Source organism: Callionymus lyra, chromosome 3 (assembly GCF_982586985.1).
Source record: "Callionymus lyra chromosome 3, fCalLyr1.hap1.1, whole genome shotgun sequence".
NCBI classification, from domain to species: Eukaryota; Metazoa; Chordata; class Actinopteri; order Syngnathiformes; family Callionymidae; genus Callionymus; species Callionymus lyra.
The window spans coordinates 1,563,136-1,580,343 of record NC_141820.1 but is presented as its reverse complement, the minus strand read 5'-3'; the positions used below and the strand labels follow the sequence as shown (position 1 = coordinate 1,580,343).

At 35.9% G+C, this 17,208-nt stretch overlaps 1 protein-coding gene across 2 annotated transcripts; it reads right to left on the bottom strand.

Moving 5' to 3' along the window:
* Window positions 1-614: 614 nt before the first annotated feature.
* Window positions 615-12,782, bottom strand: LOC148082981 (mediator of RNA polymerase II transcription subunit 30). 2 transcript variants are annotated; one of them, XM_087785631.1, is made up of 5 exons: window positions 12,641-12,782; window positions 8,267-8,512; window positions 1,603-1,761; window positions 1,431-1,520; window positions 615-1,078 (listed from the first exon to the last, which is right to left on the bottom strand). In XM_087785631.1, exons 2-5 carry the CDS (start codon window positions 8,486-8,488, stop codon window positions 983-985), a joined length of 567 nt encoding a protein of 188 aa, XP_087641757.1. In that variant the 5' UTR covers window positions 8,489-8,512; window positions 12,641-12,782; the 3' UTR covers window positions 615-982. The 2 variants fall into 2 exon arrangements, with proteins under 2 accessions (XP_087641757.1, XP_087641758.1); XM_087785632.1 differs by having other exon boundaries at window positions 8,267-8,509; window positions 12,641-12,761.
* Between the last annotated feature and the right edge of the window lie 4,426 nt (window positions 12,783-17,208).

Genomic DNA, 17,208 nt, shown 5'->3' with positions numbered 1-17,208 from the left:
CTACTTATTTTATTTGTACTTTTACTACTAATTTTAATACGTATACTACTACTACTACTATTACAAATTCTACTTATACCTTTACTACCAATTCTACTTGTACCATTACTACTAATTGTAGTTGTACTTTTACTACTTATTGTCCTGAGTACTACTTATACTACTACTAATTATACTTCTACTTTTTCAACTAAATGTACTACTCCTTTTACTATCTATACTTGTACTACTTTCACTTCTACTACTACTTTTACTACTAGCTATACTTCTACTTTTATTTCTAATTCTACTACTGCTTCTACTACTTCTACATGTATTTTTTATACCTTTACTACTAATTATACTACTGATTTTAATATGTTTAACTGTACTACTTCTGCTTTTACTACTTGTACTTGAACTACTAATTCTACTCTATACTTTCTACTTTTTAAATTTCTTTCTCTTCCTTTTCTTTTTTTCTTCTTATCTTTTGTCAACTCAGCAGTGGAGTTGGACTGTGTTGGACTCGTCTGTTTGGACTCATAAAGTTAACGTCTGATCCTAAAGTGAAACAAGGCGTCGACCTGTGATGATTGACAGTTTGATGTGAAACGACAGAGAAGATGCGAAGCTTTGAGAATCTGTGCATCATTTAATAAAGAGTTGATTTCAAAAGAACATTAGTACAAAAAGAAATGGTGCTCCTGACAAACAAAGACATGTGGAGCAGAGACTGGAGGGAAGATCAGTGAACACACCTGAGGTTCAAAGATTCACTGGAACGTTCAAGAGTTTCTTCAGCTCTTGATGGAACCTCGAGGCCCAACGTCACAAACACACTGCGAGTGTTTCAAACCAGTTTCAACTGGACCAACATGACGTAAACACACGTTTAAAAAGCTGCCGAGTGTCGAGACGAGTCGACAAGAACGTCTCATCACAATGAAGAAGTTGATCCTGAAAATCAACACTTTTGGAAGAATGAGTTACAGAAGTGACGTCACTTCCTGAGTGTCAGCATGGCGTTCACGTCCCACAACAGGTTCCTCATCTGATCCATGAGAACCTTCATCTCCTGGTTCTTCAGTCGCACCTTCTGCGTGAGGACACACACCACGAGAGTTAGAACAACAAACAGCAGATTCTCTTCCGACAACATGACCAACAAACACATGTGCTTTTCAAAGGTCATCCGAATAAATTGTGTTTTCTTCTCATATTCAGTTTGTTGACGAGAGTTCTTGTTCATTGAAAACATGTTCTGGACATGTTCTCTAACCCAGGTTATTCCGCCACCTGCTGGCGGGACTGCGTCAGCACAAGAAATGATACATTTCCAGACAAATCCTGTTACAAACACACGAATCACGAACTCGGGTCAGACAAGTCACGTTTGTGTTTTAAAGGAGTGATGTTTGGATCCAACAGAAGATGATGACTCAACGAACCTCAAGGACTTCATTTCTCTCCTGGTACACGGCGAGACTACAAGGCTCCACTTTAGCAGCGTTCAGCTCGTCTCCAACATACGGCACCAACTGCAGAACATTACACAATAAATGACATCCAAGGTAAATAAACCAAACACACCGAAGTCCTTGTATGGTCGAGGAGTCAAACCTCTGGCGGAGCCTCCTGCAGGTCAGAGGTCATCTCCACACAGCGCTCGTACAGAAGTCGGAGTTTCCGGAAGAGGAGAGCGAGCTGTCGCAAGTGTTCCTGCAGTTTTCCGAAGCGGTCCTGGTACATGACCTGACTCTGGGTCACACCGTTGGGCAGCTGAAGGAGAGATGAAGGAGAGATGAAGGAGAGATGAAGGAGAGATGAAGTTGTTAGATTGGAAATTATTATACACTATACGTATACGCCATAGTTCAATTAATACTAAAAAGATAATCAAAATATAGAGTATAAATTACTAGTGTCATCTAAGAGCTTAAACGTTTGAATACACATTCACAACCAACATTTCACTCCAGACTGATACACTGTTTCAAGAAAAGCTTGGAGCAGACTTAGAGCCGAACAGCGATTAATTTAAACATCTGTCTGTCTCCCCGGCTCACACCTGTGGGCGTGAAACAAAAGAGCAAAGCAGAACACACCCAAAAAAGGGGGAACAAAGGAACTTGCCCACACAACAGGGAAGCAAGGAAGTTACTCTCAAGGTGACCCGAGACATGAATAACTTGAAAGAACCACTGCCCCGGAAGAGACGACCCCCTGGACAGGAAACTTTCCCTTAAATAACGAGATGTTCTTTAATGCGGGACCGTCTTTCCCGGAGCTATTGACCTGTAGAGCTGCCGGCAAAGATCGAGTCCTTTCGATCGTAAAGTTGTATCTTTGTTTGACTTGTAGCGGCAATAACGACCGTACACTCTGAATTTTGACCTTTTCTCTCCATAAAGCAAAGTATTAAGACCCGGAGGTGACGTCGTGTTGGAGCGACAGAAACGGACTAAGTTTTAATCGTTTTAAAGGAAAGATGAAGGAAAGATGAAGGAGAGATGAAGGAAAGATGAAGGAGAGATGAAGGAAAGATGAAGGAAAGATGAAAGAGAGATGAAGGAAAGATGAAGGAAAGATGAAGGAGAGATGAAGGAAAGATGAAGGAGAGATGAAGGAAAGATGAAGGAAAGATGAAAGAGAGATGAAGGAGAGATGAAGGAAAGATAAAGAAAAGATGAAAGAAAGATGCAGGAGACATGAGAGAAAGATGAAGGAGAGATGAAGGAAGGATGAAAGAAAGGTAAAGGAAAGATGAAGGAAAGATGAAAGAAAGATGAAGGAAGGGTAAAGGAAAGATGAAGGAAAGATGAAAGAAAGATGAAGGAAAGATGAAAGAGAGACGAAGGAGAGGTGAAGGGGAGATGAAGGAAAGATGAAAGAAAGATGCAGGAGACATGAAAGAAAGATGAAGGAGAGATGAAGGAAAGGTAAAGGAAAGATGAAAGAGAGACGAAGGAGAGGTGAAGGGGAGATTAAGGAAAGATGAAGGAAAGATGAAAGAAAGATGAAGGAAGGGTAAAGGAAAGATGAAGGTAAGATGAAGGAAAGACGAAGGAAAGATGAAAGAAAGATGCAGGAGACATGAAAGAAAGATGAAGGAGAGATGAAGGAAAGATGAAGGAAAGGTAAAGGAAAGATGAAGGAAAGATGAAAGAGAGACGAAGGAGAGGTGAAGGGGAGATTAAGGAAAGATGAAGGAAAGATGAAAGAAAGATGAAGGAAGGGTAAAGGAAAGATGAAGGTAAGATGAAGGAAAGACGAAGGAAAGATGAAAGAAAGATGCAGGAGACATGAAAGAAAGATGAAGGAAAGATGAAGGAAAGATGAAGGAAAGATGAAGGAAAGATGAAAGAAAGATGAAGGAGAGATGAAGGAAAGACAAAGCAAAGATGAAAGAAAGATGGATAAGATAATAAAAGATAACTCACGATGACTTAAGATAATGTAAGATGATTTAAGATAAAAGATAATAAAAATAATAATAATAATAATGATGATAATAATAATAATAACAATAATAATAATAATACAAAATAATAATAAAATAATAATAATATTAAACATACCTATTTAGCGCTTCTTTGTGACACACAAAGACACTTTACATTAAAATAAACAAACACACTGGTGATAACAGAAGGACAGAGAAGACAGTCTTGAGGAGTGATGGTTCCTGAGGGTCGAGGGACTGAGTCTCAGACTGTGGGCGCAGCAGAGAAGGTCCTCCAGTGTCTCCAGGAGGATCTGAGGTGGAGGAGGTCGCTGAGATATGATGACGAGAACCTCGTGTCTGAAGTGTGATGGGAAGCCAGTGGAGATCTTTGAGGACGAGGGTGATGTGGTCTCTGGAGCGGGTGAGCAGACGGGCAGCAGAGTTCTGGATCTATTGATGTTTGGACTGATCCAGAAGAAAGGAGTGTGGTGTAGACGGTGTGGCTTTTTGAGTGAAAAGATGATTATTTCTCGCTGGTCAATGTGGAGGTGATGTTGTAAGTAAGTAAGTGATTTGTATTTATATAGAACTTTTCCAGACCAGGGTCACAAAGAACTTAAACAATCAAAACAATATTCAATAAAGTATATACTTTAAAGATCAAGATAAAACTGATAACACAACAGGAGTTCCAGAAAATCAAGGAAAAGCCTGAACAAATAAAAACGTCTTACGATGTTTCTTGAAGGAGTCAGTAGATCATCAAACACACATGTTTCTTAAAGGAGTCAGTAGATCATCAAACACAGATGTTTCTTGAAGGAGTCAGTAGATCATCAAACACAGATGTTTCTTGAAGGAGTCAGTAGATCATCAAACACACATGTTTCTTGAAGGAGTCAGTAGATCATCAAACACAGATGTTTCTTGAAGGAGTCAGTAGATCATCAAACACAGATGTTTCTTGAAGGAGTCAGTAGATCATCAAACACAGATGTTTCTTGAAGGAGTCAGTAGATCATCAAACACAGATGTTTCTTGAAGGAGTCAGTAGATCATCAAACACAGATGTTTCTTGAAGGAGTCAGTAGATCATCAAACACAGATGTTTCTTAAAGGAGTCAGTAGATCATCAAACACAGATGTTTCTTGAAGGAGTCAGTAGATCATCAAACACAGATGTTTCTTGAAGGAGTCAGTAGATCATCAAACACACATGTTTCTTGAAGGAGTCAGTAGATCATCAAACACAGATGTTTCTTGAAGGAGTCAGTAGATCATCAAACACAGATGTTTCTTGAAGGAGTCAGTAGATCATCAAACACAGATGTTTCTTGAAGGAGTCAGTAGATCATCAAACACAGATGTTTCTTGAAGGAGTCAGTAGATCATCAAACACAGATGTTTCTTGAAGGAGTCAGTAGATCATCAAACACAGATGTTTCTTGAAGGAGTCAGTAGATCATCAAACACACATGTTTCTTGAAGGAGTCAGTAGATCATCAAACACAGATGTTTCTTGAAGGAGTCAGTAGATCATCAAACACAGATGTTTCTTGAAGGAGTCAGTAGATCATCAAACACACATGTTTCTTGAAGGAGTCAGTAGATCATCAAACACAGATGTTTCTTGAAGGAGTCAGTAGATCATCAAACACAGAGATGGTTCCAAAGCTTAGGAGCAACAGTCTGGAAGGATTTCTCTCCTCTGGTCCTGAAGTTCAGGAACCATCAGTAGATTCTGATCCACAGACCTCAGAGCCCGAGCTGGGGTGTAAGTCTGGATCAGATCATGAAGGTCTGACCATGAATAGATCTGAAAGTAAGAACCAGAATTTTAAAATGATCCTGAAAGAAACTGGAGGCCAGTGAAGAGTTTTAAGGAGAAATGTGAGTTCTTCTACTAGAGCGGCTCAGAATTCTCGCTGCAGAGTTCTGAATCAACTGCAGGCGAGACACATCCTTCTTGTTGTGTTATCAGTTTTATCTTGACCTCTAAAGTATGTACTTTATTGAGTATTGTTTTGATTGTTTAAGCGCTTTGTGACCCTGGTCTGGAAGAGTGCTATACAAGTAAAAATTACTTACTTACATGAAAACAAACTGTTACAATAGTCCAGACGAGAAGAAACAAACATGGATTATAAGATCCAGATCATGTTCCGACAACATTTTCCTAAGTTTAGAGATTTTTCTCAGTTGAAGGAAACAGTTTCTGGTCAGTTTTCTTCAGTGTTGAACAAGAGACATGTCTTTATCAAATACAACACCCAGGTTTCTCAGGCTCAGTTTGACAGACTGACTTAAGTCACTCAAGTACTGACTCAACCCTGGAATCTTATCATCAACAATCACCAGAGTTTCAGTTTTGTCCACATTTAGCTTCAAAGTGTTTTCACTCATTGTTTGATTTCTAGCAACAATTGACTAAGTTCAGCCTCTGGAGCTCAGTTGGATCAACAGAGCAGTAGAGCTGGATGTCATCAGCAAAAATGTGAAAAGAAACATCTGGAAATCTCTGAATTATTTTACCGAGGGGAATCAAGTACAGCAAAATCACTCCGTAGAAGTGATGTTTACGGAAGCCAGACTGAAACTTCTCATGGATGTCGCTCTGATCCAGGAACAGCTGCTCAGACACCACCTTCTCCAAGATCTTGGACAAGAAAGAGAGCTTAGAAATAGGTCTGAAATTACTTAGGTTAGTCGGGTCTAAGTCTGGTTTTTTGAGCAGAGGCTCCACAATGGCATGTTTAAATGCATTGGGAAAAACCCCTGTGGAAAGGGAGAGGTTCACCATATTGGTAACTCAGGGGCCAATTATATCAAATACTTTGATAAAGAGCCTACAAGGAAGGACGTCATCTGAGCAAGAGGAGGGTTTCATCTTGTTCACTAGTGCCGAAATATCACCCAAAGATACAGCAGTAAAGGAAGACCAAGAGGAGGAGAGGGGCTCAAAGACAGTAGGGGTTCCAAACTAAGGGGGAGAGATTTTGTCTTTGATCAATTTAAATTTGTCAATGAAAAATATCAACAATGCATCGATGAATTAATCGTGTCAAACAACACTTTGGGGTTTTTCTTATTTTCTGCTACTAGTTTTCTGATGTAATCAGATTTAACAGTTTCTACCATCTCATTGTTAGAAGATATCAGATCCCTGAGGTGAAGTCTGTCTCAAGTTTAGTGATTTCCAGAGATGCTCAGTCATTCGACAAAGTCTCTTCAGACTCAGGAGATCTTCATTTGTCCAAGGGACTCTTTTTTTTTGAATTTTCAAGTTCGATTTAACAGGTGCCACTTAATCCAGTATTTCAACACAATGAGTAGTGAAACGGTGAATCAAATTGTCCATGTATGGTGAAATGCAAGACAGCGGTGTGTAGAAGTCGGTGAGCTCAGAGAGGAAGGATGTACAGTTTCTTGGGGTAGACGGTAGATTATGGCGATGAGAAGTGATTGGGAGTCGGGGAACCAGGTTTTCAAATGATGCTGAATGGGCCGAAGATTGAGTCTGTTGTGGTAGATGACGGTGATACCACCCCTACGGTCTAAGTGGTCTAAGTACAGGTATCCAGGTGGTGTCGTTAGATCGAGTGCGACGTATCCAGGCGGTTTGTGTCAGGTTTCGGCGACAGAATATATCCAGTTTATTGTCAGGTATGAATTTGTGCAGTAGATTTTGTCGATTGAGCGAGTGTTGAGTAGATCTGCTCTGAGAGGCTTTTGTCGTGAGGTCCTGTTGGCGGACGTTGAGACCAGGAGGAGGTTTAAGTGTCGCCTGACCGTGTGCCGTGCTCGGAACAGTGCATCCTGGGAGGTGGAATTGATGATGTTGAATCTTCGTCGTGAGCCACGATGGATGGAGGGAGGACTTCGGTGGAGACAAAGTTTCACAGACTGCAATATGTCCTGCATGTGTCCTATATGTACTTATAGTACTAATTCTACTTATAAAATACTACTTCTACAACTTCTACTTATAGTACTAATTATACTTGTACTTATACTACTAATTATACTACTGCTTCTACTACTTATAAAATACTACTTCTTAGAAGGAAAGCTTTTTAGAAGAGGCCGTTCAAAAATGTCAGACAAAAGTTTGTTTTTAGCTTGAAAAAGGTTGTTTTTCTCCCAACAAGTTATTGTTGAAGCAAATGTCCAAGATGTGGAACATTAACTTTGACGCAGTTTAGAAGAACTTGTTCATTTATTTTCTAAGAGCGAGAAATCCACTTCCTGTCTTTATCTGCACAACAACATCCGGTTTATCACGCAAAGCATTATGGGACATGCGGTTTCTCATTAACGTCATTCTTTTAAGTCTGTTTTAACTAAAATAACAATAATATTCAATCAGCCTTTAATCAATACTTTGAATAAATAATGTCAAAAATCAACTAATGTAACCAATAAACTACAACAAGTACACGTAGTAAAAACTTACATTTTCATTTTACAGTGTTGGTATATTTTAATTTGTGGTTCTCTTACAGAGAAAATGAATAAAAAACAATATAAGCTTTTCTCTACAAAAAATCCCCATTTTTTTTTAAAAACACAGGTTTTTCCTGAAACTTTGCACCAAAAGATGAAGTATGTTTTTCTACTCAAGTATTTCAGTCCCATTAATATATTCCATTTATCTAATCACAGGTACTTAACAATGTCCCAAAGCACCAATAAATAAACATCTAGAAGAGAATCCGTTGGTCAGTGGTTATACGGGTTCATGTCGTACATATGAAGGTAAAACTAATTACTCTTTCAACAAACATGGAGTAAAGAAATGAGTCAGATATGAAGTTATGGATGATGGAGGTAGTTTCTCACTTGTGTTGCTCTCGTGATCTGAAAGATCTCCATCGTTCTGGTGACGATGTCTTGAACCGTCTCCTGTCCGATCCGGCACAGGAACACCGGGGAGATCTCTCTCAGAGCTCCCTGAGGTGGCGCCCCCTGCTGGCCCGGGACAGGAGCGGCTCCGGGGGCGAGGTGGGCTTGTTGCTGCTGGCCGGGCAGGCCTGCCATCTTCTGTGGTAGAGAAGCTGCCATGTCTGCTCCGACAAACCACACCTTCTATAGAAGAGTAGGTAGAAGTGAAACTTATCTTCTCCTTTCTTACTTATCTACTAATAACTTTAATTTAAAATACAAAGACATGTTTGTATTAATGTAGTGACGATATATAAAGACATGTTTGTATTAATGTAGTGACGATATATAAAGACATGTTTGTATTAATGTAGTGATGATATATAAATACATGTTTGTATTAATGTAGTGACGATATATAAAGACATGTTTGTATTAATGTAGTGACGATATATAAAGACATGATTGTATTAATGTAGTGATGATATATAAAGACATGTTTGTATTAATGTAGTGATGATATATAAAGTCATGTTTGTATTAATTTAGTGACGATATATAAAGTCATGTTTGTATTAATGTAGTGACGATATATAAAGACATGTTTGTATTAATGTAGTGACGATATATAAAGACATGTTTGTATTAATGTAGTGACGATATATAAAGTCATGTTTGTATTAATGTAGTGACGATATATAAAGACATGTTTGTATTAATGTAGTGACGATATATAAAGACATGTTTGTATTAATGTAGTGATGATATATAAAGTCATGTTTGTATTAATGTAGTGATGATATATAAAGACATGTTTGTATTAATGTAGTGACGATATATAAAGTCATGTTTGTATTAATGTAGTGACGATATATAAAGACATGTTTGTATTAATGTAGTGACGATATATAAAGTCATGTTTGTATTAATGTAGTGATGATATATAAAGACATGTTTGTATTAATGTAGTGACGATATATAAAGACATGTTTGTATTAATGTAGTGACGATATATAAAGTCATGTTTGTATTAATGTAGTGATGATATATAAAGACATGTTTGTATTAATGTAGTGACGATATATAAAGACATGTTTGTATTAATGTAGTGACGATATATAAAGACATGTTTGTATTAATGTAGTGACGATATATAAAGACATGTTTGTATTAATGTAGTGACGATATATAAAGTCATGTTTGTATTAATGTAGTGACGATATATAAAGACATGTTTGTATTAATGTAGTGACGATATATAAAGTCATGTTTGTATTAATGTAGTGATGATATATAAAGACATGTTTGTATTAATGTAGTGATGATATATAAAGACATGTTTGTATTAATGTAGTGACGATATATAAAGACATGTTTGTATTAATGTAGTGATGATATATAAAGACATGTTTGTATTAATGTAGTGACGATATATAAAGACATGTTTGTATTAATGTAGTGACGATATATAAAGACATGTTTGTATTAATGTAGTGACGATATATAAAGACATGTTTGTATTAATGTAGTGACGATATATAAAGACATGTTTGTATTAATGTAGTGACGATATATAAAGTCATGTTTGTATTAATGTAGTGATGATATATAAAGACATGTTTGTATTAATGTAGTGACGATATATAAAGACATGTTTGTATTAATGTAGTGATGATATATAAAGACATGTTTGTATTAATGTAGTGACGATATATAAAGACATGTTTGTATTAATGTAGTGATGATATATAAAGACATGTTTGTATTAATGTAGTGACGATATATAAAGTCATGTTTGTATTAATGTAGTGACGATATATAAAGACATGTTTGTATTAATGTAGTGATGATATATAAAGACATGTTTGTATTAATGTAGTGACGATATATAAAGACATGTTTGTATTAATGTAGTGACGATATATAAAGTCATGTTTGTATTAATGTAGTGACGATATATAAAGACATGTTTGTATTAATGTAGTGACGATATATAAAGTCATGTTTGTATTAATGTAGTGATGATATATAAAGACATGTTTGTATTAATGTAGTGATGATATATAAAGACATGTTTGTATTAATGTAGTGACGATATATAAAGACATGTTTGTATTAATGTAGTGACGATATATAAAGTCATGTTTGTATTAATGTAGTGACGATATATAAAGACATGTTTGTATTAATGTAGTGACGATATATAAAGTCATGTTTGTATTAATGTAGTGATGATATATAAAGACATGTTTGTATTAATGTAGTGACGATATATAAAGACATGTTTGTATTAATGTAGTGATGATATATAAAGACATGTTTGTATTAATGTAGTGACGATATATAAAGACATGTTTGTATTAATGTAGTGACGATATATAAAGTCATGTTTGTATTAATGTAGTGACGATATATAAAGACATGTTTGTATTAATGTAGTGACGATATATAAAGTCATGTTTGTATTAATGTAGTGATGATATATAAAGACATGTTTGTATTAATGTAGTGACGATATATAAAGATATGTTTGTATTAATGTAGTGACGATATATAAAGACATGTTTGTATTAATGTAGTGACGATATATAAAGTCATGTTTGTATTAATGTAGTGATGATATATAAATACATGTTTGTATTAATGTAGTGACGATATATAAATACATGTTTGTATTAATGTAGTGATGATATATAAAGACATGTTTGTATTAATGTAGTGACGATATATAAAGATATGTTTGTATTAATGTAGTGACGATATATAAAGTCATGTTTGTATTAATGTAGTGATGATATATAAATACATGTTTGTATTAATGTAGTGACGATATATAAAGACATGTTTGTATTAATGTAGTGATGATATATAAAGACATGTTTGTATTAATGTAGTGACGATATATAAAGATATGTTTGTATTAATGTAGTGACAATATATAAAGTCATGTTTGTATTAATGTAGTGACGATATATAAAGATATGTTTGTATTAATGTAGTGACGATATATAAAGACATGTTTGTATTAATGTAGTGACGATATATAAAGTCATGTTTGTATTAATGTAGTGACGATATATAAAGACATGTTTGTATTAATGTAGTGATGATATATAAAGACATGTTTGTATTAATGTAGTGACGATATATAAAGATATGTTTGTATTAATGTAGTGACAATATATAAAGTCATGTTTGTATTAATGTAGTGACGATATATAAAGATATGTTTGTATTAATGTAGTGATGATATATAAATACATGTTTGTATTAATGTAGTGACGATATATAAAGACATGTTTGTATTAATGTAGTGATGATATATAAAGACATGTTTGTATTAATGTAGTGACGATATATAAAGATATGTTTGTATTAATGTAGTGACAATATATAAAGTCATGTTTGTATTAATGTAGTGACGATATATAAATACATGTTTGTATTAATGTAGTGACGATATATAAAGACATGTTTGTAATAATGTAGTGACGATATATAAAGACATGTTTGTATTAATGTAGTGACGATATATAAAGACATGTTTGTATTAATGTAGTGACGATATATAAAGACATGTTTGTATTAATGTAGTGACGATATATAAAGTCATGTTTGTATTAATGTAGTGACGATATATAAAGACATGTTTGTATTAATGTAGTGACGATATATAAAGACATGTTTGTATTAATGTAGTGACGATATATAAAGATATGTTTGTATTAATGTAGTGATGATATATAAAGACATGTTTGTATTAATGTAGTGACGATATATAAAGATATGTTTGTATTAATGTAGTGACGATATATAAAGACATGTTTGTATTAATGTAGTGACGATATATAAATTCATGTTTGTATTAATGTAGAGACGATATATAAATTCATGTTTGTATTAATGTAGAGACGATATATAAATTCATGTTTGTATTAATGTAGAGACGATATATAAAGACATGTTTGTATTAATGTAGTGACGATATATAAAGACATGTTTGTATTAATGTAGAGACGATATATAAAGACATGTTTGTATTAATGTAGAGACGATATATAAAGACATGTTTGTATTAATGTAGTGACGATATATAAATTCATGTTTGTATTAATGTAGTGATGATATATAAAGACATGTTTGTATTAATGTAGTGACGATATATAAATTCATGTTTGTATTAATGTAGTGACGATATATAAAGACATGTTACTATATATATAATATATATAAAGTAATGTTTCGTTCGACTGATGTTTGCAGCAGTTAGCATGAAGCTAACCAGACAAGCTAACACAAACAATGAAAGCTACGGAAGAATAAAATCCATACCTGGACCAAGCAGAAGACACGAGTGACGTCACCACTTAAATAAAGCTCAGCCTCGTGACGACATTAGAGAAATATTTCTTTGCATTTCAAATAAACCGAGATTCATTCATTCAAGTCAGGAAGCGCGGCGAGGCGATGTTTTGTGACGTCAATTCCGCCCTGGACAATACATTGATTCGACAGCAGATGGCGACAAAACGCTTTAAACCTCAACATTGATATGTTCAAGTTCATCTGACGTCATAGCAGCGGCGTCTGACACATAGGGGGCGCTGGAGCGCCGCACTCCCACTGATCTGGCTGTTTTATTTTAACCTTTTCTATCATTTTATCTTTTATTCATCTGAGTTATTTAGTTTTAAATGAACATAGTTTTGTCAATATTGATCATTTTAGATATGTTTAGAACTCTTTACGTTGATAAACTATGTTATCTTTATTCACGTTCTGATTATAAGCTTGTTCTGTGTCGTCATATCCGGTGTCTGGCATGGGCGTGGAGGTGTAGGTACACATTTAGTCCCCCCTACAAATTTAGTCCCCCCACTTCCTACGTGATGACGTCACACACGTCTCTTTAAAATATTTTTTATGGGTTAAAGAAACGTCAACAGAACGTTTTCATGATACTTTTTACCACATAAAACATTTATATTGACAAAAAGACGATCTTCGTCAACATAATCACTTTCCGTTCTTTCATTTCCTGTGCTGTGTCTCAAATCGCATACTAGCGTACTAAAAGTTAGTATTTTTAGTACGTTAGTGTGTCTCAATTCTTAGTATGCGAAATTTAGTGCGCCATGCACACTAAATTGGCGTACTAACACGCCCACAAAACTGAGCATGGTTCGATGGACACTAACCACACTAAACAGCTGCCATTTTAGTGACGTTTTAAACGGAAGTTACGTCATATATAAACGCATATATATGCATATACTTAAATGTGTATTTTCCGCAGCAGTAGGAGGATAAACACGTCTTCGCTGCTGATACCAGCTTAAATATCTCGTGAATATTTAGATTCTCATATTTTTTCTTTATTTCTTTTTCCAAAGTTGCAATACGTGCTGCCAGCAGGTGTCGCTAGCGTTCAAACAGCTGCTTGAAACATCGTTAAATAGAAGGAGAAGAAGAAGCTGTCATGTGATTTCCTGTTAGTGCGTAGCTTCAGGGTTTGATTTGAGACATACTATCTGCGGAGAATTTGCGTACTAGTTAGTATGCATACTAAACTGATGCATACTAACTTCTAGCATACTAAGATTAGTATGCGATTTGAGACACAGCACTGGTCTGACGACACATGTGACTTTGAGACCAACGGAAGGGTCCGCGCTACATGTGACGAAGCCGCTGATTGGCTGAAGCTGTTTTACTAATAATAAAGCACAACTGTACAATGAAATAAAAATCATTCGAGTTCCGAAATAATTCGCTTTTCAAATAAAAAAAATGTTAGAATATTCCCCTTTCAATAACTTGTCTGTAGTTCGGATCATAAACACCTCAGTAATTATTTAGGTTTCGATTTTTTTAAATGGAACAAATAAAAATAAAATGACTTGTTCAATAAAGTGGGCATATGTACATTTAATAATTGATTTAATTGATTTAAAAGAAATCGAAAACTAAATAATAAGGCACAACTGCACAGTGTTAGGGGTTTTTGTGTTCCGATGAACCGACCCTCCCCAGCCTCGTACGTGGTGATGGAATGAAGGACAGACACATGGATGAGTTTAAGAAAAATGCTTGTTTAGTGAATTATGCAAAATTCAGAGACAAACTTACGTGAACACGAGCGCTAGCAAGCAGAGAGATCTATCAACAGAGAGATCTATCAACAGAGAGATCTATCAACAGAGAGATCTATCAACAGAGATCTAGCAAGCAGAGAGATCTATCAACAGAGAGATCTATCAACAGAGAGATCTATCAACAGAGAGATCTATCAACAGAGATCTAGCAAGCAGAGAGATCTATCAACAGAGAGATCTATCAACAGAGAGATCTATCAACAGAGAGATCTATCAACAGAGATCTAGCAAGCAGAGAGATCTATCAACAGAGAGATCTATCAACAGAGATCTAGCAAGCAGAGAGATCTATCAACAGAGAGATCTATCAACAGAGAGATCTATCAACAGAGAGATCTATCAACAGAAAGATCTAGCAAGCAGAGAGATCTATCAACAGAGAGATCTATCAACAGAGAGATCTATCAACAGAGAGATCTATCAACAGAGATCTATCAACAGAGAGATCTATCAACAGAGAGATCTATCAACAGAGATCTAGCAAGCAGAGAGATCTATCAACAGAGAGATCTATCAACAGAGAGATCTATCAACAGAGATCTAGCAAGCAGAGAGATCTATCAACAGAGAGATCTATCAACAGAGAGATCTAGCAAGCAGAGAGATCTATCAACAGAGAGATCTATCAACAGAGAGATCTATCAACAGAGAGATCTATCAACAGAGAGATCTATCAACAGAGATCTAGCAAGCAGAGAGATCTATCAACAGAGAGATCTATCAACAGAGAGATCTAGCAACAGAGAGATCTATCAACAGAGATCTATCAACAGAGAGATCTATCAACAGAGAGATCTATCAACAGAGATCTAGCAAGCAGAGAGATCTATCAACAGAGAGATCTATCAACAGAGAGATCTATCAACAGAGAGATCTATCAACAGAGATCTAGCAAGCAGAGAGATCTATCAACAGAGAGATCTATCAACAGAGAGATCTATCAACAGAGAGATCTATCAACAGAGATCTAGCAAGCAGAGAGATCTATCAACAGAGAGATCTATCAACAGAGATCTAGCAAGCAGAGAGATCTATCAACAGAGAGATCTATCAACAGAGAGATCTATCAACAGAGAGATCTATCAACAGAAAGATCTAGCAAGCAGAGAGATCTATCAACAGAGAGATCTATCAACAGAGAGATCTATCAACAGAGAGATCTATCAACAGAGATCTATCAACAGAGAGATCTATCAACAGAGAGATCTATCAACAGAGATCTAGCAAGCAGAGAGATCTATCAACAGAGAGATCTATCAACAGAGAGATCTATCAACAGAGATCTAGCAAGCAGAGAGATCTATCAACAGAGAGATCTATCAACAGAGAGATCTAGCAAGCAGAGAGATCTATCAACAGAGAGATCTATCAACAGAGAGATCTATCAACAGAGAGATCTATCAACAGAGATCTAGCAAGCAGAGAGATCTATCAACAGAGAGATCTATCAACAGAGAGATCTATCAACAGAGAGATCTATCAACAGAGATCTAGCAAGCAGAGAGATCTATCAACAGAGAGATCTATCAACAGAGATCTAGCAAGCAGAGAGATCTATCAACAGAGAGATCTATCAACAGAGAGATCTATCAACAGAGAGATCTATCAACAGAAAGATCTAGCAAGCAGAGAGATCTATCAACAGAGAGATCTATCAACAGAGAGATCTATCAACAGAGAGATCTATCAACAGAGATCTATCAACAGAGAGATCTATCAACAGAGAGATCTATCAACAGAGATCTAGCAAGCAGAGAGATCTATCAACAGAGAGATCTATCAACAGAGAGATCTATCAACAGAGATCTAGCAAGCAGAGAGATCTATCAACAGAGAGATCTATCAACAGAGAGATCTAGCAAGCAGAGAGATCTATCAACAGAGAGATCTATCAACAGAGAGATCTATCAACAGAGAGATCTATCAACAGAGAGATCTATCAACAGAGAGATCTATCAACAGAGAGATCTATCAACAGAGAGATCTATCAACAGAGATCTAGCAAGCAGAGAGATCTATCAACAGAGAGATCTATCAACAGAGAGATCTATCAACAGAGAGATCTATCAACAGAGATCTAGCAAGCAGAGAGATCTATCAACAGAGAGATCTATCAACAGAGATATCTATCAACAGAGAGATCTATCAACAGAGATCTAGCAAGCAGAGAGATCTATCAACAGAGAGATCTATCAACAGAGATCTAGCAAGCAGAGAGATCTATCAACAGAGAGATCTAGCAAGCAGAGAGATCTATCAACAGAGAGATCTATCAACAGAGAGATCTATCAACAGAGAGATCTATCAACAGAGATCTATCAACAGAGAGATCTATCAACAGAGAGATCTATCAACAGAGATCTAGCAAGCAGAGAGATCTATCAACAGAGAGATCTATCAACAGAGAGATCTATCAACAGAGATCTAGCAAGCAGAGAGATCTATCAACAGAGAGATCTATCAACAGAGAGATCTAGCAAGCAGAGAGATCTATCAACAGAGAGATCTATCAACAGAGAGATCTATCAACAGAGAGATCTATCAACAGAGAGATCTATCAACAGAGAGATCTATCAACAGAGATCTAGCAAGCAGAGAGATCTATCAACAGAGAGATCTATCAACAGAGAGATCTATCAACAGAGAGATCTATCAACAGAGATCTAGCAAGCAGAGAGATCTATCAACAGAGAGATCTATCAACAGAGATCTAGCAAGCAGAGAGATCTATCAACAGAGAGATCT